Consider the following 26,728-nt stretch of genomic DNA (forward strand, 5'->3'; position numbering starts at 1 on the left):
TCACATGTGTGGGACTGTTAACCGATGTCATACAACAATGTGTGTACTGTTTGATGAGAAACTAGTTTGTTCTGTATACCTTCATGTAAAGTTCAATTAAAAAAAAAGAAAAGTGTGTTGTGAGGGCATCTCTGCTCCCTCCAGAAAGGGAAATTTAAGAGTAAAAATGGCATAAACTCATGGGGCAAAGTCAGCAGGGGAGCAGCCGGCGGCGGATGAGCGACGACAGCCAGTTTCTGGAAGAACAGAAAGCAGTAGAGAAAGGAGTGGAGCTGGGGAAACTGAGTACCAAGTGCGTGCACTGAAGTAAATTCTCACCACAATATACCATAAAGTCCCAGCAATCAGAGGTACTAGGGGCTGCAGGAGGCCCGGGGTGGAAAACGGGGGGTTAGTTACAGCTCTTTCTAAGCAGAACGAGGACCCCCATCCCTACCCCGGCAGGAGGCTGTGGACCCACGCTGGCTCGGTTTCTCCAGCTTGGGGAGCATCAGATGTGACGGAGCACGGAGCACAGAGCAGAGCAGAGGCACTGCCCTGAAAAGAGGGCTTAATTACAACCCCGCCTGAGCACACAGCGCTCAGAGCAGGGGCTGATGGTGAGTTCCTCTGCGAAGACAATGAATGGCCAGACAAAAGACCTACAGATACTGACATCTGGAGGACCCCAATGAAACAGCAGGGTCTGCACCTGGTGACCTGTACAGGAAGCAGCCAACAGGAGGGAACAGGAAGGCCTGCCCCTTTCTAATCAGAGTTGTATCTTAAATACACAAGGAGAGCCAGAGATCTCTCTAGGAAAGCCTCCACCATAAGGAGACCAAAACCAACAGTGAGAGCAGATGACAGAAGAGACAAAGCAAGACGAAAATTAAATACACACACGCCCAGCAACACAAGAGATATTGCTTCCAAGAAAGATGAAAGGTCACGTCAGTGGGAAGCCTGGGGGGAAAGGAGAGCAAATGTCTCACTCAGAAAACAAAACGCCAACGAGACGAAAAACAGGAGAAAAGAAAGGAAATCAGAGGATCAAACCAGCACTCAAAAGCTGAATAACAGGAGTTCCAAAAAGAAAGACTAAAGAAAACAGAGGAGAAAATAATCAGAAATAATACAAAACCAACTCCACGAATGGAAAGGCTTCTCTCACTGAAGCGGTTCATCAAAGGCCCAGCAAGAAGACGTGACAAGCATCCACGTACACGATGCCTGAAATGCGAAAAGGCTGGGGATGAAGGAAGCCCTGGAAGCTTCCACAGATGCTCCCCACCGCCCTCAAAAAAGGACACCCACAGACTGGGAGTGAGGACAGCACTGGACTTCCATAGCAACTCTGACCGATGCCTTCAAAATCCTGTGGCAAGGTTAATTTCAAACCAGAATTCTAAATCCAGCCAAACTAGGCACCTGGGTGTGAAAGGGTAGAAACGAAGACATTTAGACTTGCAAGGTCTTCAGAACTTTACCTCCCGGGCATTCTTTCCCAGGAAGCTACCGGAGGCTGTACTTCATTCAACAGAGCTTGTTAGACAAGAAAGGGAAATGCAAGGGATCTGTAGGACAGAAACGAAGGGCAAGTCCAGGGTGATAAGGACCGTTTGTACCCAGAAAGCCCACTGGCTCTGGGAGAAAGTAGAAATGCTAGTGGACATTACATGCTGGAAAGTATGGAAATTGACATTTAGGGGCTGTTGCAGGTTCGCGTACTTTGGGCTCCAAGTTTCTAAAGACTTAAGTCCACAGAGCCTAAATGAGACACATGGACTTATTCTCTCACATAACACAGTCCAGGGCTGGGACAACGCAAACCCGCCCAGTGGGTCCTCGGGAGAAAGACCTGGTGACCGACTTCTGCAAAGATTACAGCCTAGGAAACCCGTCACCCAGGGGCCATCGTGAGTCAGAACTGACTCAGACACCCCGCAACAACAGTGGCAGCTCTCGGAGCTGATTTAGTCAGCAGACCCACCCCATCTCTGTACCCCGTGTCTGGCCGTCCTCAGCACGTCTGTTCCTCACCTTGTGGCTGCAAGCTGGCCGGATGGCTCCAGGCATCCTGTCTGCACGAACCAGTTGGCTGGCAGAAAAGGGTCTCTCTTCCTTGTGAGTACCACCTAAGAAACCTCCCAGGACCACCTTGCTTCCATTGGCCAGGCCCCTTCCTAAGCCCGTCGCCAACGTAAGGAATGGACCCCCAGGATGAGTTTACACCGGAGCTCTTTTGTAGCAGACATACAAGGAATATCTGTGCATGGCCCCTGGGGTAACAGATGAGGCTGCTGGAGGCCAGGGCAGCCAGCTCAGGGTTGCTCCCACTCAAGCGCCCCAGGGTTGAGGTTGTTAATATCTCAGCACATCTCTGACCCATTCAAGGTGCCCTGGGTGGAGAGAACTGGACTCTACCCATCAGGCTGGACCTGAGTATCGTGGAGGGGGTAGGCCAGAATAACACGGGAACACCACCAGGCTAAAAGAAGAGGACAAGAGCTTCCCACTGTCGCGTGGACAGCAATGGTGCCTGTTAGAGAAAAGCTTAAGCAACTCTCATGAAAAACCTGGGAGAAATTCATCACAGGAATGTAGAAAACCAAGCAAATGAAAACAAATGAAGCCATGATTAATTCCAGGAAAAACAAAATGGTATAGGAAACATAATGAGAGTTTGCTACCTGATTCCACATTTAACAATTTACGCGGAACTGCTGATTTATCAAAAAGGACTCAATTCTACTGGCAGGGAGGTGAGAGGGGAAGCAGGGGGGTGGCCGTGGTGAAAGCTCTCTGTTTTTTGTAACAGGAAGTCAAAAGAAAATGTCTCCCACTGATAGCTCGAAAGATACTATCTATTTAGAAATTCAGTGACGCTAGAAGAACTACAAGCACCATCTGCTTCCGGGAGGGTCAGGGAGGGATGTGGAAGGCTCGGACAGGGCTGCTGCTTTGGTTATAACCTTCAAGTTTTCTGACTAACTCTTGAAATTATGCACATTATTTTTAGTTTTGGAAAGATGAAAAAATTGGCCTCCCCCTCCGCCCCAGAATTCTTTCTTCACATGCCGAGCACAAACTCACCGTGCATTAAACAAAAGCAGCTCCCTACTGCCTTTTCCTGCTCCCCCTCACCCCGCCCACTCCCCCCAGCTGCCCACCCCACCCTTAGGCCTCTCGCTGGGCAAAGGGTGGGCAGGGAGGCAGAATTCACGCCAAGAGGAGCAGGTATCGGCTCTTTTACACCCTGGGAAAGGCTGACGCACCCGGCAGGTCAGCCCTGTAGCTGGTCGGCTGGGAGTGGCCCTAGGACCCTGCAGCCTGGTGAGGGAGCACTACGATGCCCCCACAGGGGTGACTGCAGTGACAGAGACCCAAGAGGACATTCTGTTCTGCCAGGCCACCAGAGAAAGGGCCAGCAGCACAGGACATCATCACAGCTCTGTGTCGAGGGCAGACATTCACAGGCAGAGCTACAACCCTTCCAAGCTTTGTTGCTGAGAGTCAACACAGTTTCAAAATCCAAACATCCCACCTGTACTCAAACTACCGTCTGTCAGTGTGTAGTGCTGTGGTGGCTTGCGCGCTGCTGCGATGCTGGAAGCTACACCAACAGTATTTCAAATACCAGCAGGGTCACCCATGGAAGACAGGTTTCTGTGGAGCTTCGAGACTGAGACAGCCTACAAAAAAATACCTGGAGATCTCCTACTGAAAATTAGCCAGTGCAAACCCTAGGGACCACAACAGAACACTGTTGGATAGAGTGGTGGAAGATGAGCTCCTGGGTTGGAAAGCACTCAAAATACACAGTGGCTGCAACAATGGACTTGAACATATCAATGATTGTGAAGATGGCACAAAATTGGACGTTTCATACGTGGGGTTGCCAAGAGTCGGAGTTGACTTGCCGGCCACCACCACTATCACCTGCACTTAACTTTGAACTTCTGTACTGTAACCAACTTGCATCTCCTTCCTTCTAACACAAACCCTGTAGACTTCAACTACTTTGAGGCAGTCTCAAGGGAGAATGTGTCACCCCAAGGAGCCATTTCCTTGGAGGTCCCAGATCCAGAGACTAGATTTTCCCAGTGACGCTGACCCAACGCCAATAACCCCCGTGATCCCCTAATTCATCTAAAACATTTTCTCGAGTGGCTTCCAAACAAAATCTAACAGGGAACCCAATCACAGGGCAGCTGGGAACGCAGCTATGGATCCTATCCTCTCCCCAACCCATCCAGGCGCTAAGGCTCCTGAAGGTCAGTTCAAGGGCAGTAACTTCCACCTCAATGTGCTGTCCTCTCCTACACTCAGACTTCCCTTTGAGGTTTCAACCAGCGCCACCTCCTCCATGAAGCCTTCTCAGACTGCTCATGGGAGATGCCTTCTCCCCCTAATCAACCCAGGCTGCCACACTCTATACAGAGTTGGTTCGTACCCCGTACAGTTGTTAAGCTTCTGCATCACGGCCTCATGCTGTGATTTGCTTGCTACCCAATCTGATACAGGAGATGGGTATAATTAAAGAAGAAAGAAGACCACTTTTAGAAACCACTTTATGAATAGATTCTCATACAAAGAAGAAACATGTACAGAGCACCCGAATTACCAGCCAGGTGGACCCCGAGTCTTCTTTCCCTCCCTGGGCAAGTGAAACAGGATAGGGGGACGGCTGTCTCGGTCGGAACTGTCCCGCCTAGGCCCCCAGTTTTTCCAGCAGTGCTTCGATTCCTTTGCTGGTGTGTTTGGTCTTTTCCAACGTGGGAAGCAGGCTCTTCAGTCCAGCTTTAACTTTGCTTGCAACTTCTTGATCAGAACTCTGGAGAAGGCTGAAGAGAAAGGAAAAACTGAAACCAGCCAACAAAAAGCTGAATTCCATGACAACCTGCAGATCACGTGCCAATGTCCCTGTACTCATGGTATAAAAACGCGCTGCCTGTGAGACAAGGCTGTAGCTATATGCAAATATGTGTTTCATCTGCCAGATGAAGGACGGGGGGCCAGCAGCCTGTATCTAACACTACAGAGAGAGCGTTTTATAACCCTGCTGGTGGAGTCACCAGAGAGAAGACACTGCTGGAGCCAACTGTGGTCCAGGCTGACCACACCTCCACCTCACCTTATGACTTGACATACACGCTGCCTTGGAATTAGTTACATGTATCCTGGAGTCCCTGCGTGGTGCAGTTAATGCACTCAGCTGCTAACCAGATGGTTTAAGTCTACCTAAAGGCCTTAGAAGGTCTACTTCTGAAAAATCTGCCATAGAAAACCCTGTGGAGCAGAGCTCTACTCTGACATGCATGCGGCTGCCACGAGTGAGAATCTACTCGACGGTAACTGGTAACACGCTTCGTATCTTTTCTTCCTCATCTAGATTGTCAGCACAAGAGCTGGGCCCTTGTGTTTATTTCCTTCAGGCCTTGTGGCACCACAGCGGAGGTAGACTGGGCCTGTGCACTAAGCTCAATACAGAGGAGGAGAGCTGGCCTGTACACTGAGCTCAATAGAGAGGAGGAGAGCAGACCTGTGCACTGAGCTCAACAGAGAGGGGAGGAGAGCGGGCCTGTGCACTGAACTCAATAGAGAGGGGAGGAGAGGGGGCCTGTGCACTGAGCTCAACACAGAGGTGAGGAGAGCGGGCCTGTGCACTGAGCTCAACAGAGAGGGGAGGAGAGGGAGCCTGTGCACTGAGCTCAACAGAGAGGGAAGGAGAGCTGGCCTGTGCACTGAGCTCAACAGAGAGCGGAGGAGACCGGGCCTGTGCACTGAGCTCAACAGAGAGGAGGAGAGCAGGCCTGTGCACTGAGCTCAATAGGGAGGGGAGGAAAGCGGGCCTGTGCACTAAGTAGGGAGGGGAGGAGAGCGGGCCTGTGCACTGAGCTCAATAGTGAAGAGGAGAGCGGGCCTGTGCACTGAGCTCAATAGAGAGGAGAGAGGGCCTGTGCACTGAGCTCAATGGCCGTGACATTTCATGAAGAAGTGAGGAGCTTTACCTGGGAGCTTAACTACAGGGGGTGAAGCCTGTCTCTGCCCCTCACTGGCTATATAACCAAGATTATTCAAATTCTCTATGACTTAGTTACCTGATCTGTGAAATGGGATTAAGAGCAGCATCCACCTTCTATTTCCCAGGGACGTTTTGAGTTTCAAAAGGCTGTAGGTATAAAGCACGCAGCCAGAGCCTGGCAGTCAGTTAGTGCTCCATAATGTCACCCTTAAACAAACTGCCGGCCTCTGCTTTCTGAAGGCTTGTCTGCGCGCTGTCACCACAAGTGGACACAGCAGAGAATACCAGGTCTGCCTCTCCTGTTCTCCCTCCACATCTTCACAACCTCACTGAAATGGCGGTCTCTGAATCATCCCAGAAAGCCACCTCCCGGCATTTTCCAAAGTCCCTGATTCCCATTAATGTCCCTCAGGTCAGCCAAGAGGGGGGCAAGTCAGCAGCGTCCAGCGGCAGGCACCCCACTGCTGGTGGAGACGAGACACAGGCACAGCCTGCCACCTGCAAGGCTGAAAAGTGGGAAAAGTAAAGCCTCCTTTCATAGGGTTGTGACTTGCTAGGTGCTGTTATTTTTCACCCTTGGCTAAACGCACAGCCACAAAACCAGGAAAAAACCAAATCAGGTGCCATCGAGTCAACTCTGACTCCTAGGGACCCTGTGTGCGTCAGAGAAGACCTGAGCTCAACAGAGTTTTCAATGGCTCATTTCTCAGAAGCAGATCGCCAGGCCTTTCTTCCGCAGCACCTTTAGGTGGACTTGAACTACCATCTCCCAGTTAGCAGCCACATGCATTAACTGCCTGCACCACCCAGGGACTCTGTCACATGAGGATACACAATGATAAGAAGTTAACCTTTTTACTAGACAGAATGCTAAGCCTTTCATGTACAACATCACCTTTAGTTTTCCTAGCAGTCCAGGGATTACCATTAGTCTATTTTACAACCAGCACTATATCGGACAATGTTCTGCTGCCATTCATAAGGTTTTCACTGGCTAATGCTTTTCAGAAGCAGACTGCCAGGTCCTTCTTCCTAGTCTGTCTTAGTCTGGAAGCTCAGCTGAGACCTGTCCTCCATGAGTGACCCTGCTGGTATCTGAACACCCGTGGCATAGCTTCCAGCATCCCAGCAACACGCAAGCCCCCACAGTACAACAAACTGACAGACACGTGCTGGGAGATGAGCCCCACAGTTTGGACGGCACTCAAAAGGTTACTGGGGAAGAGCTGCTTCCTCAGAGTAGAGTCGACCTTAACGATGTGGACGGAGTAAAGCTTTCAGAACCTTCATTTGCTGATGAGGCACGACTCAAAATGAGAAGAAACAGCTGCAAACATCCATTAATAATCGGAACCTGGATTGTACGAAGTATGAACCTGGGAAAACTGGAAATCGTCAAAAATGAAATGGAACACACAAACATCGATATCTTAAGCATTGGTGAGCTGAAATGGACTGGTATTGGCCATTTTGAATCGGACAATCATATACTCCACTATGCTGGGAATGACAACTTGAAGAGGAATGGTGTTACATTCATGGTCAAAAAGAACGTTTCACGGTCTGTCCTGAGGTACAATGCTGTCAGTGATAGGAAAATATCCATACGCCTACAAGGAAGACCAGTTAATATGGACTATTATTCAAATTTACGCACCAACCACTAGGGCCAAAGATGAAGAAAAAGAAGATTTTTATCAGCTGCTGCAGTCTGAAATTGATCCAACATGCAATCAAGATGCACCGGTAATTACTGGCGATTGGAATGCGAAAGTTGGAAACAAAGAAGAAGGATCAGTAGTTGGAAAATACGGCCTTGGTGACAGAAACAATGCCGGAGATCGAATGATAGAATTTTGCAAGACCAACAACTTCTTCATTGCAAATACCTTCTTACACCAACATAAACGGTGACTTCACACATGGACCTCGCCAGATGGAACACACAGAAATCAAACTGACTACATCTGTGGAAAGAGATGATGGAAAAGCTTAATATCATCAGTCAGAACAAGGCCAGGGGCTGACTGTGGAACAGACCATCAACTGCTCATATGCAAGTTCAAGCTGAAACTGAAGAAAATTAGAGCAAGTCCACGACAGCCAAAATATGACCTTGAGTACAGTACACCTGAATTTAGAGACCATGTGAAGAACAGATTTGACGCATTGAACACTAGTGACCGAAGACCAGACGAGTTGTAGAAAGACATCAAGGACATCATCCATGAAGAAATCAAGAGGTCACTGAAAAGACAAGAAAGAAAAGACCAAGATGGATGTCAGAGGAGACTCTGAAACTTGCTCTTGAGCGTCGAGCTGCTAAAGCAAAAGGAAGAATTGATGAAGTAAAAGAACTGACGATTTCAAAGGGCATCTTGAGAAGACAAAGTATTATAATGACATGTGCAAAGAGCTGGAAAACCAAAAGGGAAGAATACACTCAGCGTTTCTCAAGCTGAAAGAACTGAAGAAAAAATTCAAGCCTGGAGTTATAATAGTGAAAAATTCTATGGGGAAAATATTAAACGACGTAGGAAGCATCAAAAGAAGATGGAAGGAATACACAGTCATTATACTAAAAAGAATTAGTCGATGTTCAACCATTTCAAGAGGCAGCATATGATCAGGAACTGACGGAACTGAAGGAAGAAGTCCAAGCTGCTCTGAAGGCACTGGCGAAAAACAAGGCTCCAGGAATTGATGGAACATCAATTGAGATGTTTCAACAAACAGATGCAGCGCTGGAGGTGCTCACTCGTCTATGCCAAGAAATATGGAAGACAGCTTCCTGGCCAACTGACTGGAAGAGGTCCATATTTATGCCCATTCCCAAGAAAGGAGATCCAACCGAATGTGGAAACTACAGAACAATATCATTAATATCACACACAAGCAAAATTTTGCTCAAGATCATTCAAAAATGGCTGCAGCAGTATATCAACAGGGAACTGCCAGAAATTCAGGCCAGTTTCAGAAGAGGACGTGGAATCAGGGATATCATTGCTGATATCAGACGGATCCTGGCTGAGAGCAGAGAACACCAGAAGGATGTTTACCTGTGTTTTATTGACTATGCAAAGGCATTCAACTGTACGGATCATAACAAATTATGGATAACATTGCGAAGAATGAGAATTCCAGAACACTTAATTGTGCTCATGAGGAACCTTTAGATAGATCAAGAGGCAGTTGTTCAGACAGAACAAGGGGATACTGATTGGTTTAAAGTCAGGAAAGGTGTGCGTCAGGGTCGTATCCTTTCACCATACCTATTCAATCTGTATGCTGAGCAAATAATATGAGAAGCTGGACTGTATCAAGAAGAAAGGGGCATCAGGATTGGAGGAAGACTCATTAACAACCTGCATTATGCAGATGACACAACCTTGCTTGCTGAAAGTGAAGAGGACTTGAAGCACTTACTGATGAAGATCAAAGACCACAGCCTTCAGTATGGATTGCACCTCAACATAAAGAAAACAAAAATCCTCACAACTGGACCAATAAGCAACATCATGATAAATGGAGAAAAGATTGAAGTTGTCAAGGATTTCATTTTACTTGGATCCACATTCAACAGTCATGAAAGCAACAGTCAAGAAATCAAAAGATGCATTGCATTGGGCAAATTTGCTGCAAAGGACCTCTTCAAAGTGCTGAAGAACAAAGATGTTACCCTGAAGACTAAGGTGTGCCTGACCCAAGCCATGGTATTTTCAATCACATTACATGCATGTGAAGGCTGGACAATGAATAAGGAAGATGGAAGAAGAGTTGATGCCTTTGAATTATGGTGTTGGTGAAGAATATTGAATATACCGTGGACTGCCAAAGGAATGAACAGATCTGTCTTGGAAGAAGTACAACCAGGATGCTCCTTAGAAGCAAGGATGGTGAGACTGCATCTTACATACTTCGGACATGTTGTCAGGAGGGATCAGTCCCTGGAGAAGGACATCGTGCTTGGCAGAGTACAGGGTCAGCGGAAAAGAGGAAGACATTCAACAAGGTGGACTGACACAGTGGCTGCAACAATGAGCTCAAGCGTAACAACAATTTTAAGGATGGCTCGGGACCGGGTAGTGTTTCATTCCGTTGTGCATAGGGTTACTGTGAGTTGGAGCCGACTCCACAGTATCTAACAACAACAACAACAACAGCCTATAGCATATGCCTAAAAAAATCCTGCTGCCCTATATAGAACCAACATGTGTGATATTCAAAAGGTCCCGTGGTGGCGCAAGTGGCTGGCTATCAGCTGCTAACCTAAAAGCTGGTGGTTCAAACCCACCCAGCAGTGTCACAGAAGGGACTGGTGATCTGCTGCCATAAATACAGCCAAGAAAACCCTGAGGAGCAGTTCTACTCTGTCACAAGGATGCTAACAGATGAGCAGGAAACAAAACATGAAATGTATAACCCAGTTAACTTTGTTGTTTCTATTTATCTTCATTCATCCATCTGTAAGATAAAGGTGTCTATCTACACATTCGAGGAGCCCTGGTGGCGTGGTGGTTAAAGCATTCAGCTGCTAACCAAAAGGTCGGCAGTTCAACTCCACCAGCTGTTCCTTGGAAGCCTTCAGGCAGTTCTACTCTGTCCTATAGGATCACTATGAGTCAGAATAGACTCGACAGCAACGGTTTGGTTTTGGTGCTTTTTTCCAGCCTAGTAGGCTCATCTTCCAGCACCTCTATAGGGCAATGTTCTCGTTGTGATCCATTGGACTGTATTGGCTGATTTTCCGAAGTAGATGGCCAGGCCTTTCTTCCTTGACTGTCTTAGTCTTGAAGCTCTGCTGGAACCTGTCCACCATGAGTGACCCTGCTGGTATTTGAAAAAACAGTGGCATAGCTTCCAGCATCACAGCAACACTCAAGCCACCACAGTACAACCTACTGACAGATGACTGGTGGGCTCTGTTTCCTATTGTCCCCAATGCATGACATGCCTCTCACTTTCAATCGTGTTTAATCTTTCCTTTTCAAACAGCAGAGAAAAGCTACCTAGTTATTATAGTAAGTTTCACCTGAAACAAAGAAAAATTGATATTATTTCCTTCAACTTTCTTGTTGTCGTTAGGTGCCGTCGAGTCGGTTCCGACTCATAGCAACCCTACGCACAACAGAACGAAACACTGCCCGGTCCTGCGCCATCCTTACAACCGTTGTTATGCTTGAGCTCACTGTTGCAGCCACTGTGTCAACCCCACGTTGAGGGTCTTCCTCTTTTCCGCTGACCCTGAATTCTGCCAAGCATGACGTCCTTCTCCAGGGACTGATCCCTCCTGACAACATGTCCAAAGTATGTAAGACACAGTCTCGCCATCCTTGCCTCTAAGGAGCATTCTGGCCTCACTTCTTCCGAAACGGATTTGTTCGTTCTTTTGGCAGTCCATGGTATATTCAATATTCTTCGCCAACAAAACAGTTCAAAGGCGTCAATTCTTCTTGATGTAGAAATCAAAATTGACTACATCATCATCAACTTTCTTACCCAGCACAATTTCCCTTCTATCTATTGCCCCTCAAACCTTTCTTTTATGTTTCCTTTTTATAAGATTATGTTAGCTGCCTCTCTAGAAAGCTTTCCTTTCTTTCAATGTCTCATGATTTTTATTCTCTAGCAGATTTTTTTTCTGCACTTTCAGATTTCACGGAACCTCCACTCAGAAATCAAAATTGACTACATCATCATCAACTTTCTTACCCAGCACAATTTCCCTTCTATCTATTGCCCCTCAAACCTTTCTTTTATGTTTCCTTTTTATAAGATTATGTTAGCTGCCTCTCTAGAAAGCTTTCCTTTCTTTCAATGTCTCATGATTTTTATTCTCTAGCAGATTTTATTTCTGCACTTAAGACTTGACTGAATCTGCTTTCATTTGGATGGGCACCGCTGTCCATTTAAAATGCTATAGGCATGCCAAGGCCTTCGGCATTTAAAATCAATAGTGTTTATGGTTAAGCATTCACCTGCTAACCAAAAGTCACCAGTTCAAATCCACCAGCTGCTCCTTGGAAACGCTATGGAGCAGTTCTACTCTGTCCCGTAGAGTCCTCTGAGTTGGAACTGACTTGACGGTAACATTCTCAACAGGGCCCTTGTGGCACAGTGGTTAAAGCACTGTGCTGAGAACCAGAAGGTGGGAGGTTGGAGCCCACCACCAACTCTGTGGGAGAACAGACCTGGCTATCTGCTCCTATAGAGATCACAGCCTAGGAAACCCTATGGTGCGGTTCTAATCTGTCACAAGGGGTCACTATGAGTTGAAATGACTCGAGGTCACCTAACAACAATAGCATTCTCAATGGCAGCAATATTGCCCCAAGGGAGTGAAAATTCGTTCTTGAGGAAGAAGAAAATCTTGGATATCACGGTGGTTTGTTACCATCCAAAGCTCAACTCAACTGTATATATGGCATATCTGAGCTGTTAAATTTTCATGGGAGGTGGAGGTGATTAAGAAAAATGTCTAAAAATGCCCCTTGTAGTTGCTGTCAAGTTGACTCCAACTCCTGTGACCCACAGGGTTTTCAATGGCTGGTTTTTTCAGAAACAGATTGCCAGACCTTTCTTCTGGGGTACCTTTTTGTTAGCAGCCAAGTGTGTTAACTGTTTGCACCACCCAGGAGCTCCATAAATGCTCCTTAGTGGGGGCAATGATGGAAAAAAAAAAACAAAAAAACACTGACTTAGAACTAATCTAGGCTTTCATAGTGCTTTAGTCCATCTTAACAGGATTTACCTATGGGAAGTAAGAAAATGGAATTTTCTGACTTTTGCTTTTTTTGCTGTTTATATTTTTAACTTTTCCCACAATAAATACACGTACAAATTGTACAAGTAATGATTTTTTAAAAAGAAATTTTGATGAGATAGGTGGATAAGGACTGAGCTTAGGAGAATAGAGAAGACACGTTTTCTGTTAGACAGGGTTTTTAATCTCAAATTGCTTACGCACTAACGAAGTGCTATGTCCACAGGGTCGCTGTGAGTCGGAAACGACTCGACAGCACCTAACAACAACATTTTACAACCAAGCGTGTTAGGCCTCAGAAAGGCTGAACGAGCTGCCCTGGGTAGCACACTGAGCCAGCCAGGACTGGAAGCCAGGTTGTTGTCTAGAGCCGTGCTCTGAAATGCTAGAGTATCCCAAGTTCCTGAGTGATTTTTCAGACTGCATATACGGCCAATTTTGTCTCTTTACCCAGGATGCTTTTTTAGCTACCGTCAAAAGGTTTGGCCAAAAAAAAAAAAAATGCAAACGTGTTTTAAATTAAACAGGTGGGAAATTTTCCCAAACAAGTTAAGCATATTAAATATTCCAAAACTAAAAAGAAACAAAATATTCTTGTATTAATCAACTGTTCAGTTCTCTACAGTCAAACCTCCCTTCAGAACTTCCAATATTCCAGCTGGAAGTGGTGCTCCATCGTAAACCCAGCATATCCTCCTTATATGTTTGAAATCTATCCCAGGAGAGCGCTGACTGATGAGCGATCTTTATAAATTAATTTCATGACATCACTGAAATTTCTAGTTAATTGAGTCTAAGAAAACAATGTGTTATTAGGTGTTTTTTTTTTTTTTTTTTTTTACTCCAAATCCCTGGTAAAGAAATTCATATCAAAAAGTTCATGATTTAGCTAATGGATTCTGGCTGCTCAACGTCAACTGGAAAATTAACTGGTTTTAATGAGAAATGAACGAAATGACCTGCATTATCCGTATCTGGGATACTGGTGTACCTGAAGCAAGAACGCTCAGACAAGTGTGCGCGTGAGCGTATGTGTGTCAGATCAAATTATCTAGGGAAGAAACGTATCACTCAACATTTACAAACAACACAGAGCGAACTGCATAGCATGTTGCACATGAGAGACTGGGGGAAATTCAAACTAGGGTTGGTATCTGGTTTTTCAAAGCTATGATAAAACAACAGAAGAAAAAATCAATGGTGATTGCTTCAAAACAATACACTAATCTATTTCAAATGAATATCCTAAACAGAAGGGTTTCAGTCAGGCATCAAGTGCACAGAAATCTAGGCCCTGTAAATTATAAGCTCAACATAACAATGCCAGAGGACAACCGGCAAGCTGAGCACAGGCCTCAGCCCCACGTCATTGGCTAGCGCTGAACTAGAGATATACAATTAGCAGGCAGACTTCAGTAGGAAATGGGCTTTTTTGTTTTTCTAAGAGGGACTATTTTGAGAATAGCTGAAAACACTGATAGAAAATTAAATGTAAAGTTAGTCACATTTAAACAACAACTTTGTCACTGTTTTCAGAGAAACAAGATTTATTCACTAAAGACGACTGTGTGTTTTCATGAAAACCATAAATGGGGTGCAACAATCACATGGTAAAACAAACCTGTTGCCGTTGAGTCAATTCCAACTCATAGCAACCCTACAGAACGGGGTAGAGCTGCCCCGTAGGGTTTCCAAGGAGCGGCTGGTGGATTTGAACTGCTGACCTTATGGTTAGCAGCCGAGCTCTTAACCACTGGGCCACCAGTGCTTCAACACCTTGCCGATGCCATGAATGTTATAATCCTTGACATCTAAACAACGGGGGCAGCTGAAAACCATGGTGAGGAGTGAGGGAAAGAGTTACATTTGCTCTCTGAAGTTTGGAATGTTTGTCTAGACCACGAGCGACTGAGAGTGACACCAGAATCCTGGGCTGGTATCAGAACGGAGGTGAATGAGAAGGAAGAGTGCCTGTTGATGAATGGGCGCTGAGCAGAGAAAGGATGAGGTGTACGCACCTGGAGAGGACAATGGCACCCCGGTTCACGCTAGCCCAGGACTTTAGGTTCTTCATCCCAACGTGCTCCACCAGTGTCTTTGCAAAACAACCTGCAAAATACACTGGAGCTTAGCAAATATCACATACCAAGATGTAAATCCCAAGCCCCTCCTCTGCCAGCCTGAGCCTGCAACTACGGTTTAATAAAACAGCTAATAAAGAGAACTCTCACCCAAACTCTCCTAACACTAAAAATTCCAGCTGTTTTAAATAACGTGCTTTTAATAACTGTGGTAAAAATATACATAGCAAAACATATGCCACGTAAACAACTTCTACATGTACAATTCAGTGACCAAAAAAAAAAAAAACGCGTTTTTAATACAGACATTTGGATCCAAATCCTAAACTATGTTTAATGGGAATCACTCAAGAGAAACAATGAATTCTTATAAACCCTCAGTCGGTCACATCTGCATTTCTTGGTGCTACTTAATGATTTCACCTTGATCTGAAAGTTACTCAGGAAATGAATGTCTGACAGCCAGCATGGCTGGCTGGAATGGCATTTTCCCTCGTGGGGCAATGCTCAGCTAGAAGGTGCCACCAACACAACTAGCGGCCAAACAATGACTGTTGTCACTTCACCTGGCACCTCCTCTCTACAACGCTGTAACATCCTCCGATCAAAAATACCACCCACCTCTGTCATCATAGCACAGGCAGGTCCCCGAACTGACAACGGGGCTCCGGCCCGACGACGATGACTCTATAAATCATTGCACTGAACACCTGTGAGTGGACATCTGAGAATGACAACAGCAAATTACGTGCTGTAACACTGTATATAGTACATATCGCTAACGATAACATGTACAAAAAAGACAGACAGTCGTGAGTGCAGTGCGTCGTAACTCGGACAGGCCGGGGGGACTACCTGTACTTCTGACACCCACAGACTTGGTATATTCTCTTACTCACTGTGCCATCTCAGTGCAACTAACTCTTGGACAAAAGAGAACTTCTGAAGGCCAGGATTTAATGCGGGTGGAGGTAAGGACAGCCTATCTTGAAGGCAAACATTTTGGTCTTATAATGGTAGGTAGCCTGGGTACGTCATTCAGTGATATAAACGAGCCTCCCTTCAACAAGGAAAAAAAGGAAAATTCGAACAACGAATGTATTTTGCCTTTACAGGAGATTTGGGAAGCAGTGGGGGAAAAGCCCAGGCCCAGATGTAAGGACCCCCTGAAACAGCCTGTGGCTGTTCAGTCTTTCGTGGCACCTGCTGAAGAGGGACAGAGCTTAGCTAGGCGCATTATATTTTCCAAAGACAGCCAAAACATTATTTCCTGTCCTGTGTGCTCCTCTTGAATATTGCTTTTGTGACTGAGTGTACAGCAAAAGTGACATCATATGACTTCTGAGGCTAAATCATGGAAGCTCCACACATCTGCCTTGTTCTCTTGGGACATTCGCACTTGGCACCAAGGCACCATGTTGTGAGGAAGCCCAAGCAACCAAAGATGAGGAACTGAGGCTGTTGGGTTCCAGCAGCCCCAGAAGACTCTGCATGAAACAGAGATAAGCTCTGCCAAGCTCTGACCCAATGATTGTTTTTTTCAAACTACTAAGTTTTGAGGTGGCTTGTTAGCCAACAAGAGACAACCAAAACCACTAGACACACTCATTCAGTGCTACATGAAAATGACACACATATCAGGCCCAAACAGGCATGTTTTAGACCTGTCAGTGCATTTTAATTAAGAGCAAGGAAAAGGCAAAAAAAAAAAAAAAAAAAACACTGGGAAATTCTTTGAACCTGAAGAGCCAGCCAGACAACTGTTTTGAAATAAACTTAAGAATGTACTAACTTTTTAATAATGGGAAAGATGATTCGATATATTAGTTTTTTTCAATATTTATTTTTTCAAGCAGTGTCACCTCTCACCAAAAATTAACAGTGAAAAGCAGCCCCAGCTTCCTGTTCTTAAAAGTAGACCGAGAAGTGCCAGGCGACCTCTCCACTGACTGCCCAGCGGCCATGAGAACTGCAACTTGCCTCAGGACATAAACTCTTCCAGACACGGTAACAGAAAGCCCTCACTGTTTAGGCTCAGCGGGGAAAACCTCCTTAAGGGCCAAACTAGCAGATGTAGTCTGAATTTAGGACAGACAGGCAACTCTTCGATTAGATCAAAGATGCTGTCGTCCTCCTGACTGCTGAGTTTCTACAGAGCAGCTTTACGTTTTAGAACAAATCAAAAGCAGCAAGGGCTGGCGTACTCCTGGGCCCTGTGTATTTCAAGGTGAAACAAAGAGGCACCAGTATAAACTCTCTGATGAGGATAACGGTCGTCAGCTTATCCTTCTCCAAAAACCAGAGACAAATACCACACCTTTCAATTGAGATAAGGATACTTACAGCTGGGCCTCCCCCACCCCACTCTCGACATCCCCGGAGATTTTTTCTCTTTCGGTTGTTCACCAGTTGACCCCAACTCATGGTAACCGACATCCCCGGAGATTTTTTCTCTTTCAATTGTTCACCAGTTGACCCCAACTCGTGGTAACCGACATCCCCGGAGATTTTTTCTCTTTCAGCTGTTCACCAGTTGACCCCAACTCATGGTAACCGACATCCCCGGAGATTTTTTCTCTTTCAATTGTTCACCAGTTGACCCCAACTCATGGTAACCGACATCCCCGGAGATTTTTTCTCTTTCAATTGTTCACCAGTTGACCCCAACTCGTGGTAACCGACATCCCCGGAGATTTTTTCTCTTTCAGCTGTTCACCAGTTGACTCCAACTCATGGTAACCGACATCCCCGGAGATTTTTTTCTCTTTCAGCTGTTCACCAGTTGACCCCAACTCATGGTAACCGACATCCCCGGAGATTTTTTCTCTTTCAGCTGTTCACCAGCTGACCCCAACTCATGGTAACCGACATCCCCGGAGATTTTTTCTCTTTCAGCTGTTCACCAGTTGACCCCAACTCATGGTAACTGACATCCCCGGAGATTTTTTTCTCTTTCAGCTGTTCACCAGTTGACCCCAACTCATAGTAACCGACATCCCCGGAGATTTTTTCTCTTTCGGTTGTTCACCAGTTGACCCCAACTCATGGTAACCGCATGTGTGTCAGAGTAGAAGGAGCTCCACAGGGTTTTCAAGGCTAATTTTTCCAAAGTAGATCACCAGGCCTTTCTTCTAAGGCACCTCTGAGTAAACATGAACCGCCAACCTTTTGGTTAGCAGCCCAGCACAGTCAGCTCCATCCACGGACTCCACCCCCAAGGATACGGATACAACAACAGTTCAGGGCACTGGCCAAGCCTGCTTAGAGGTCTGAAGTGGCAGAGGAGGAAGCGGAGGGAGGGTAGGAAAGAAAAGCAAAGGATTTCAGGAACACCCATTTCAGAGAGGGAAAAGCACCGTCTGGTGCTGTTGAAACACTTCCTACTTACAGATACTGTTTCTAAACACTCAACAAGCTTTCACTTGAACTTGAATGGCCAGGGTAAAGTTCAGGGAAACGAGGAATTGCTGAGATTCCACAACCGATACAAGGCAAGGTCAAGCTCCACGGCCTACCTTCTCTTGATCTCTCCTTCATCTTCCCGTCTTGCTCTATCAGCCACTTCAGAACCAGGTGTCCTGCAGGATGCTCTGCAACGTGAAGCTGCAAGAACAGATCAAGGTCAAGAACACAGGTTAATTCACACAGCTGCTTCCCCTGGGACCTGGCTAACAGTGCCCTCTACATCACCACTGCAGATAAAGACCCAGGCAAGTCTGAAGTTCCACAAGTTCAGGGCATCTTGATCCCAAATGACCACAACTGGAGGGAGTAGAGATCCACTCCGCTCCCCAGACCAAGACAAAGCTGGTCACTCTCAATGACACAGCCACTGAAGGCAGTCTGCACCAAGCTTCCTGAGTTGCAGTGTGAACAGCGCCCCACACACTCCCTGAATCGCACTAACCACGTGACAGCCACCGTGTGCAGCTGTGGGTACCTCATCAGCTAGAACACTACAGCAGAGACATTAAGACCAAAACAATATTCAAGTACACGGGACTATGTGACAAGGGGTGTTATCTGAAGAGCAAGCCACCAAAGCGTCTCCTCTGCTCAACCTTACTTCTCCCCAAGGGCCATGCCGGCAGTCCTGATGGTGCCCGAGGCAGCTCCTTCTCAAGCCCTGGGGGCACTGGGCTCAGTCTCCTCCCAGAGAACTCTCACTATGCCCGCAGTCTTCCGCTGTACCAGTGTGACCTGCTCTATGAGACCCATGGCCCTGTCTCTTTCTCAATCCCACTTGTCAGGGACACTTGGGCACTCAGTACGTGGTCCTGATTTGACTCAGATTCAAACACGCACCTGCACCAAGCACTTCCGAGCACCAAGCTGTGACCCAGGTGTCCTGTCATCTTCAATCCTCCTAACCATCTGGGTCAAAGCCTGGCACTGGCTACTGGCTCCTGTGGATGAGACTCTTGGGTTTTTACTCAACAGGCATCTCCCTCCCCTGGCTTTTCTCCCTGTGGACCCCCACCTCCCGCCCTCCACTGTACGTTCTGTTCATTTCTAAGGGGTCCTCCCCCAGCCTCAGCCAGTCCTGGTAAACCATCAGGAGTCCACATGCAACTCGATCCTGAGCAGTAAAGCACTTGAGGACATCTGCCTGGAGGTTCTCGTCTCAGTCACAGGAGACACCTTTTGCTCTGGCCCTTTCCACCTACTTGGTACACTGATGTGAGATATGATGTCGAAGGCTGTGAACGTTAGCACGTGACCATAATGCAACGACAACCCCAAAGGCGGGGTGCAGGAAAGCCAGAGCCAGCTCGGACGTCACATGGAACTGTCACCCCGTTTTCTTATTATGGTAACTAAACATCTTAACGGCCACTATCAAGTATGCCCTTATTTGCAGCCAAACGCTTCTGCACTGAAACAACTACTACCCACAGAAATGCAGTTAAAGTCCTTAGATTTGGACTAAATTCAGACGTTTGCACTCAGTTCCCCGCGAAGCCTGAAAAGGACTCAATGCTGTAGACCGTCATCTTTTGCCTTCCCATCTGGATTCCGGCTCCGGCACTGGGTTTTGTTGGGAAGGGCAGGGAGCCTGCACCTCATCTTTAACACTCCTGCAGGCATCCTGCAGGGATTTACTGCATTTTTGAGGAATAAGTGAAAGGCATTAACTGTAAAACCGTAAACTGCTGCCGTCGAGTCAATTCCGACTCATAGCGACCCTACAGGACAGAGCAGAACTGCCCCATACGGTTTCCAGGAAGCACCTGGTGGATTCGAACTACCAACCTTTTGGTCAGCAGCCATAGCTCTTAACCACTGGGCCATGAGGGTTTCCCTGGAGGGCATCAGACTTGCATAAATGATGACCTGTCCCCTGACTGTAATACTGGGGACAATAAGGAAAGGTTGTTGTAAGAACAAGCTAAGTGAGAGCAGACGCACTGCCTCAGAGAGCAGCAGGAACCCCAGAAACATGTTTGTCAAGGAGTATATGACCGAGCAGGGGATAAAGGTTCCCTGGGGGCTGGCCTCTGGCCCCCAATTCCCTTGCTCACTGACATCCACTCCCAGAGCCTACTCTTCTCAGCTGCACCCAGCTCCTCCTGCCCCAGGGCTGCTGCCTGCACTGCGTCCTCTGCCTGGAACCTTCTTCCCACCTTCATCCCACCATTCTTCACTAGTCCTCTGGGGCCCAGGCTGGCCATCACTGCTTCAGGAAGCCTTCCTGGGGACAGGCTGGCTCCCTTGCTTCTACATCCTCACAGAGCCCTTGGTTTTCCTTCAGATCGCTTATCTCCATCTTAACGTGAATGATTCTTTGTGTAAATATTTATTTGAATACTGCACCCTCCAAAGATGGCACTTTGACGCAGACCGTGCTGACCACCGTCTAGCAGAATCAGATGCATAAGTCAATGAATTCGAGACGCAAGGCGGAGTAAGAGAAGGCCGAAACAACACAGGCAGAAGCTATCAGAAGGAACAAATACCTCTGATGAGGAGAAACTAGGGGTGCTTCGTGGAGAAGGGTTCTGGGGACCATGAAGGGGAGGCAGGCTTTCCACAGACAGGGCACAGGAAATGGTGAAACGGCAGCAGCCTAGGCTGAGGGGAGAAGCCTGGGCAAACACAGAAGGTGCGAAGCCACAGGAAATCCAAGACAGAGAGTTCAGACACACAGGAAGAGTATGCTGGGAAGACAGGCTAGGCCAATCACGGACAACAGAGAACCGGAGTACAAGGATTCTGTTCTCACTCTGTGGGCACCACGGGGTCACTGTAAGTTTCTGAGAAAGACAGTATTGCAAAGGCATTATGTCTGAAGTCACAGCTTCCAAGCGTATGGCCGGCATGAGGCCCATTTCAGGAGTGTTATCAGAGCTCTCCTTGTGGCAACGTTCTCAGTGCCTGGGGACTGAGCACTGGGCATCCCTCCTGCCTGTCCTGTAATTTACCTCTCCGTCCCGGCCGCCAGGGTGCAGCTCCTCTGCGGCCAAGCTGGCGATGGCGCTCGTGCCAGGCTGGACGTCTCCGAGGGCGGATCCCAGAATGTTGGTCACCAACACACATGCAGACTTATCCAGCACCATCTCTCGGGCGTGTCCTCGCAGGTAGCTTAACAAAGCTGGGGAGATGGCCTCTAAAAGCTCGCGCCGGCGGGTCTCTGTATCCTTCTTACTGTCGGAATACGTTGAATGTGGTATTAAAACCAAAAAAAAAAAAAACCATCAAGCCTGTTGCTGTTAAGTCAATTCCGACTCAAAGGCACCCCACAGAATAGAGCAGAACTGCCTCATAGAGTTTCTAAGGAGCTGCCAGTGGATTCGAACTGCCAACCTATTGGTCAGCAGCCAAACACTTAACCACTATGGTATTAAGGGGAGATAAATGACAAAGGAAATAGGAGGTCTTATTATCACAAAAAAGAGCCCTGGCGGCACAGTGGTTAAGCCTTCAACGCTAATCAAAAGGTCAGCGGTTTGAACCCACCAGCTGCTCCGTGGGAGAACGACGCAGCAGTCTGCTTCCCTAAAGATCACGGCCTTGGAAATCCTACAGGGCGGTCCCACTCTGTCCTACGGGGTCGCTGTGAGTCACAATTGACCCAGCAGCAACAGGTTTATTTTCACAAAAAGCTCCGTGAGTTCGTGCTATGCACACCACTAATGGAGGACCTGAGAGAGGAGCGGGCTCAGGCCGTTCTAGCTGCTCCCACCTGTGTGCGTTTCCGTCTCCTTTCTGCAGAACTTCGATGATTTCTCTCACCGTGTGTGCGGGATCTCTGGGGCTCAGTAAATATAACAGCACCTTCCTTCCATACTTGTCATTTACTATGTTGGGCAAGGAGCTGATAATTTCCTGTAAAGGGAGAGAAACAAAAAAGTCATCTACACCTACACCCTTACAATGAAGTACCCTGGGGTTCCAACAGCACAGAAGCACACATCCTGAACTGTCTCCCCCAGGGTGCTTCCTGGGAAATCTGGTGGCTGGCTCTGAAATCCTCTCATTAAAGCCCAAAGAGGTTTACACTTGGAACTGAGTCGACCCTCTTCAGTGGCAAGCATTACTGGGCAAATCCATTTACATTTGACTGGCCAAGCCCAAGGACTTAAGAAAACATTTAAAGGCGTCATCTTCATTCACAGTGACCGGTATTCCTCAGGCCACTGTTACGAGGGACACTGCTTGCTGGGGTCCCTAAGCACACAGTTAATTTGCAGCTGCAGCTAAACGCAGCACCAGGCGGTGAAGACCGTTCCCCTTAGGATTCCCCGCTGAGATGTATGTGAAGGGAGATAAAGGAACTCTGTTAAACCGAACAAGGGGAGAGAGGCTTTTAGAGTTAGGGTGCGCATTCACAGCTGAGGCAGGCTGCGGGGGGAGTCGTGCCATGAAAGACAAGAGCTGCGCGGGGAGGGGAGCCAAAGCCAGGAAGGCTCCACTGACCGGGTTCCAGCAAGGCCCTATGACATTTTCATTCAGTTTACCCCAGAACAGTAGCCCCTCTGTTGGCTGTGTGAATTTCAGTGACAATGGCAATGTCGTCCCCACCCCGACTGGGCTCCCCTATAAATTAGCTGATGTTTTCAAAGACAGAAACGTCACTGTTTAAAAATGCCCTTCTTCTTACTACGGAATATGCGACAGAAAAATCACCGGTTTGTCTTACTGTCCTTTGACCTTCCCAGTCTGCAGCGAACAGGACACGTCATCAGGGCCAAGGACAGTGAGGGAAGCCTGCGACGAGATGGACTGGCACCGTGGTGGCAAGAATGGACTCAAAGGTACCAACGATCATGAAGATGGCAAAGGACCAGGTCGATGTTTCTCTTGGCTACACGTAAGGTCGCTTCCGGGTGGAGCCGACTCCAAGGTAACTGACAAGGGCATTCCTATTTCTTATCACAAACGTTAGAGGCACTGAAGCGCATGTATGTTTGAGCAGCACGGGCTCTTTACAGCCGGCTGGTGGAGCCCCTGGGTGGTACAAAGGGTTAAGCGCTTGAGTACTGCCTGAAAGGTTTGTGGTTCAAAACCACCCAGGGGCACCTCAGGAGACAGGCCTGGTGATCTACTTCCAAAAGGTCACAGCCTTGAAAACCCTATGGAGCAGTTCTACTCTGCACACATGGGGTCGCCATGAGCCGGGATTGACTCGATGGTAACTAATAGCAGGGCCACAGGAAGATTTCATTCAGTCCACCTCCCCAGGTTTGCAGACAATGGATTCGCAGAGCAGAGAGGTGACCTGCCAGAGGATGACGAGTATCAGTGGCAGGACTCAGACCAGTCCTGGTCCCCTGATTCCAAATCCCATCTCTTTCAAATAAAACATAGGCCCTCCTCTTAAGGGAAGAGATTCTCTAGGAAATGACGTACTAGAATTTGCTATTCTCCTAAACCCGCTAAAACCCACTGCCGTGCAGTTGATTTCTACTCACAGCGACCCTACAGAACAGAGTAGAAATGCCCTGTAGGGTTTCCAAGGCTATAATCTTCACAGAAGCGGACTGCCACAACTCTCCCAAAGATCAGCTGGTGGGTTTGAACTGCCGCCCTTTCGGTTAACAGCCAAGCTCTTAACCACTGTGCCACCAGGGCTCTCCCGTTTATTACAATGAGATCAGTAATTTTTGTCCAAGGAACCAAGCTAAAAATGATCGGTCATCAACCATGGGATTGTGACACAGCAAAATAAGCAACTCTAGACTCCACACACCACACCTATTCTATTTCTTCTTCTTTTAAAATCCCAGGTTCCCTCGTTTTTGCACAAAATTATATTAATAATTAGGAATTACAATTAGGAACTGACAGTCTACTTCCAAACATCAGTCAATGAAAACCTATAGATCACAGAGAGCTTGATCCACAACCAGCCACAGAAACAGCACAGGACCGGGCAGCGTTTTCTTCTGTTGTGGTGGGGTCCCCCCGAGTTGGGGGCTGACCTGATGGCAGCTAACAACAACAACAACACATCTTGTTAAGTGCTTCCTAGGAGCCGGACGCTACGCTGACAGCTGTACACCAATCATCTGAAACAATCTTCATGATACCATGAGGTAGGTACTACAGTTTTGTCATTTTGCAGGTAAGAACCATGAGGCTCAGATAAGGAAAGCAACTTGTCCAAGGTCACTGACCCAGAACGTGGCAGAGCCAAGATATGCTCCCCTCTTCCCACGACTCCTTAAACTTAAACTTCTGAAGAAGCTTAAGGTCCAAGTATAAAGATTTCTACATAAAACCTAAAGGACAGCAGAGAAAAGGTGCAATAGATCTGACCACCTCAAAAAGAATTCATCATTTCAACTACCCAGAGGGCAAAGAGCTTAAAATTTCAGTCATAAAAGGAAAGACGGAAAGAAAGAATGGGCAGGCTTATTATAGGGTAGGGAATTCTTTTGTAATCCCAAAGATGACCCTCAAAGTGGGCTCAATATATTTGTTTTTGATAATGAACTTTTTAGTGCCACAAATACATGTTACTTTGAGTGCAGCTTTTTCTATTTTCGGTTTCACCAACTCATAAAAGCAGACAGCCACTTTAATTTGTTGTCCAATCTGTGAATTTGTTAAGAGAGAAGGGTGCGAACAATACATTTAAAAAAAACCCTATTGCCAGCAAATCGATTCTGACTCATAGCAACCCCATAGGACAGTGTAGAACTGCCCCATAGGGTTTCCAAGGCTGTAATCTTTACGGAAGCAGATTGCCACATCTTTCTTCTGTGGCGCAGCTGGTGGATTTGAACCATCGACCTGTTGATTGGCAGCCAAGTGCTTAACCACTGTGCCACCAGGGCTACTTGGAATGATACACAGCTTGGGCCAAAAACAAACAAAACAACTTGGCAATCTTTAAAAATACCACTCTAGAGTTTGAGAGAGGTGTGCCCAAGATGGCGGAGTAGTCAGATGCATCTCGTGATCCCTCTTACAACGAAGACACAAAAAAACCAAGTGAAACGATTATATACATGACAAGCTAGAAGTCCCGAACATCAAAGGCAAAGTTAGAAATCGGACTGAGCAGCAGGCGAAAGGAGAGATGGTTCAGAAGTGGCAAGGAGTTGCCAGACCTCACTTGGCGAGAACCAGCGCCCCTCAGGCACGATCTCCTGGAGCAACCGCGGCGGGGCTGATGGTAGCATTTGGGACGCGGTTTCCTCAGGAAGAGACGGTGAGCCACACAGGTTACTCACACCTCCAGAACCAGAGAAGAACAGCGCTTTGGTAAAAGCCAAGTAAGTACTTGCATTTATTTTGCCATGACTCCAGCCGCCAAGCCTGCTTTATTGGCTGTAGATTTCCCTGGGCCTGAGATAGGTCCTGCTGTGAACCCTGAGCCATTCTGGCCATTCTCCCCACCTTGAAGAAGGAATAAATTAACAATTGGGGGAAAAGATAATCTGCCAGCTCCACTAAGCTGGGGAGCTCAGGACAGAAGTGGCTTCTGTCCAGGCACAAACAGTCTGCTGACTCTGAATACCTTTCACCCCTGCATGGGCTTGTGTGGGCCCATTTCAATAGATCAGGCCCTTCTTACTGCAACAGTGTATGTGCTTCAGGTCTCACTTCAACTGTTTTAGCTGTGTGGTGGAGAGGTGGGTTTTTGATGTTTGACACCACTTTCTCTATTAAACACGGTTCTCACGTATCCACATCAGTGGCCTGAGGACTGTTGGCTCCACTCAAGTCACACAGTCACCTGCGACAGGGGTCCAAGGATAAGTGGTGCCTCCCAGTCCTTACCACCAAAAGCACTGGATACCCATGGTCTGGCTACAAAACCCACCCACCTGTGCGCTTTAGGAAACAGGGACATACTTTCCTCACAGACACTAAGGGAACGGTTGTCAGCCCCCTGCCTTGTTCAGAGTGTGACACCCCACCCCCCGCTGTAACCAGATACCTGTGCCTACACCAATCACCCCTGCCCCTCTAAGACTGTAAGACAGAGCCTGTACCACACACTTGATGACCAACTACCTGGACACCTGAGCTGAATCCATACAAGAAAAGTGAATGGACTCCTGGGCTCATATACGTGGTAACAGCTCTAGCTGCAGATAGGACGTTAGAGCTTCAAAGAAGCAAATAATCAAGCTAGCTCAAGCAGCCTATTTAGGCAAATCAAACAAAACAAAGCAAGAAGCTAGGATGCAGTAAGCAAACATAAAATAATACAATAACTTATAGCTGGCTCGGAGACAAGTCAATATCAAATCACATAAAGAAGCAGACCACAATCACATCAACAAGCCCTCAAAACAAAGAATCAAAGAATCTTCCAGATGAAGATGTATTCCTGGAATTACCAGATGTAGAATATAAAAGATTAACTTACAGAACTCTTCATGGGATCAGGCAAAATGCAGAACAAGCCAAAGAATACACAGA

At 47.1% G+C, this 26,728-nt stretch overlaps 1 protein-coding gene across 3 annotated transcripts in view; it reads right to left on the reverse strand.

Moving 5' to 3' along the window:
* Positions 1 to 4,539: 4,539 nt before the first annotated feature.
* Positions 4,540 to 26,728, reverse strand: part of PUM3 (pumilio RNA binding family member 3) — a 63,459-nt gene continuing 41,270 nt past the window's right edge. For all 3 annotated transcript variants that reach the window (XM_003420459.4, XM_010600002.3, XM_010600001.3), the window contains exons 14-18: positions 22,035 to 22,177; positions 21,274 to 21,496; positions 18,367 to 18,454; positions 14,789 to 14,879; positions 4,540 to 4,826 (exon numbers count right to left, since the gene is read on the reverse strand). In XM_003420459.4, coding sequence (XP_003420507.3) covers positions 4,694 to 4,826; positions 14,789 to 14,879; positions 18,367 to 18,454; positions 21,274 to 21,496; positions 22,035 to 22,177 — 678 coding nt within the window. In that variant the 3' untranslated portion in view covers positions 4,540 to 4,693. The remainder of the gene's footprint in view (positions 4,827 to 14,788; positions 14,880 to 18,366; positions 18,455 to 21,273; positions 21,497 to 22,034; positions 22,178 to 26,728) is intronic.

The sequence above is a fragment of the Loxodonta africana genome, chromosome 9 (assembly GCF_030014295.1).
Source record: "Loxodonta africana isolate mLoxAfr1 chromosome 9, mLoxAfr1.hap2, whole genome shotgun sequence".
Lineage (NCBI taxonomy): Eukaryota > Metazoa > Chordata > Mammalia > Proboscidea > Elephantidae > Loxodonta > Loxodonta africana.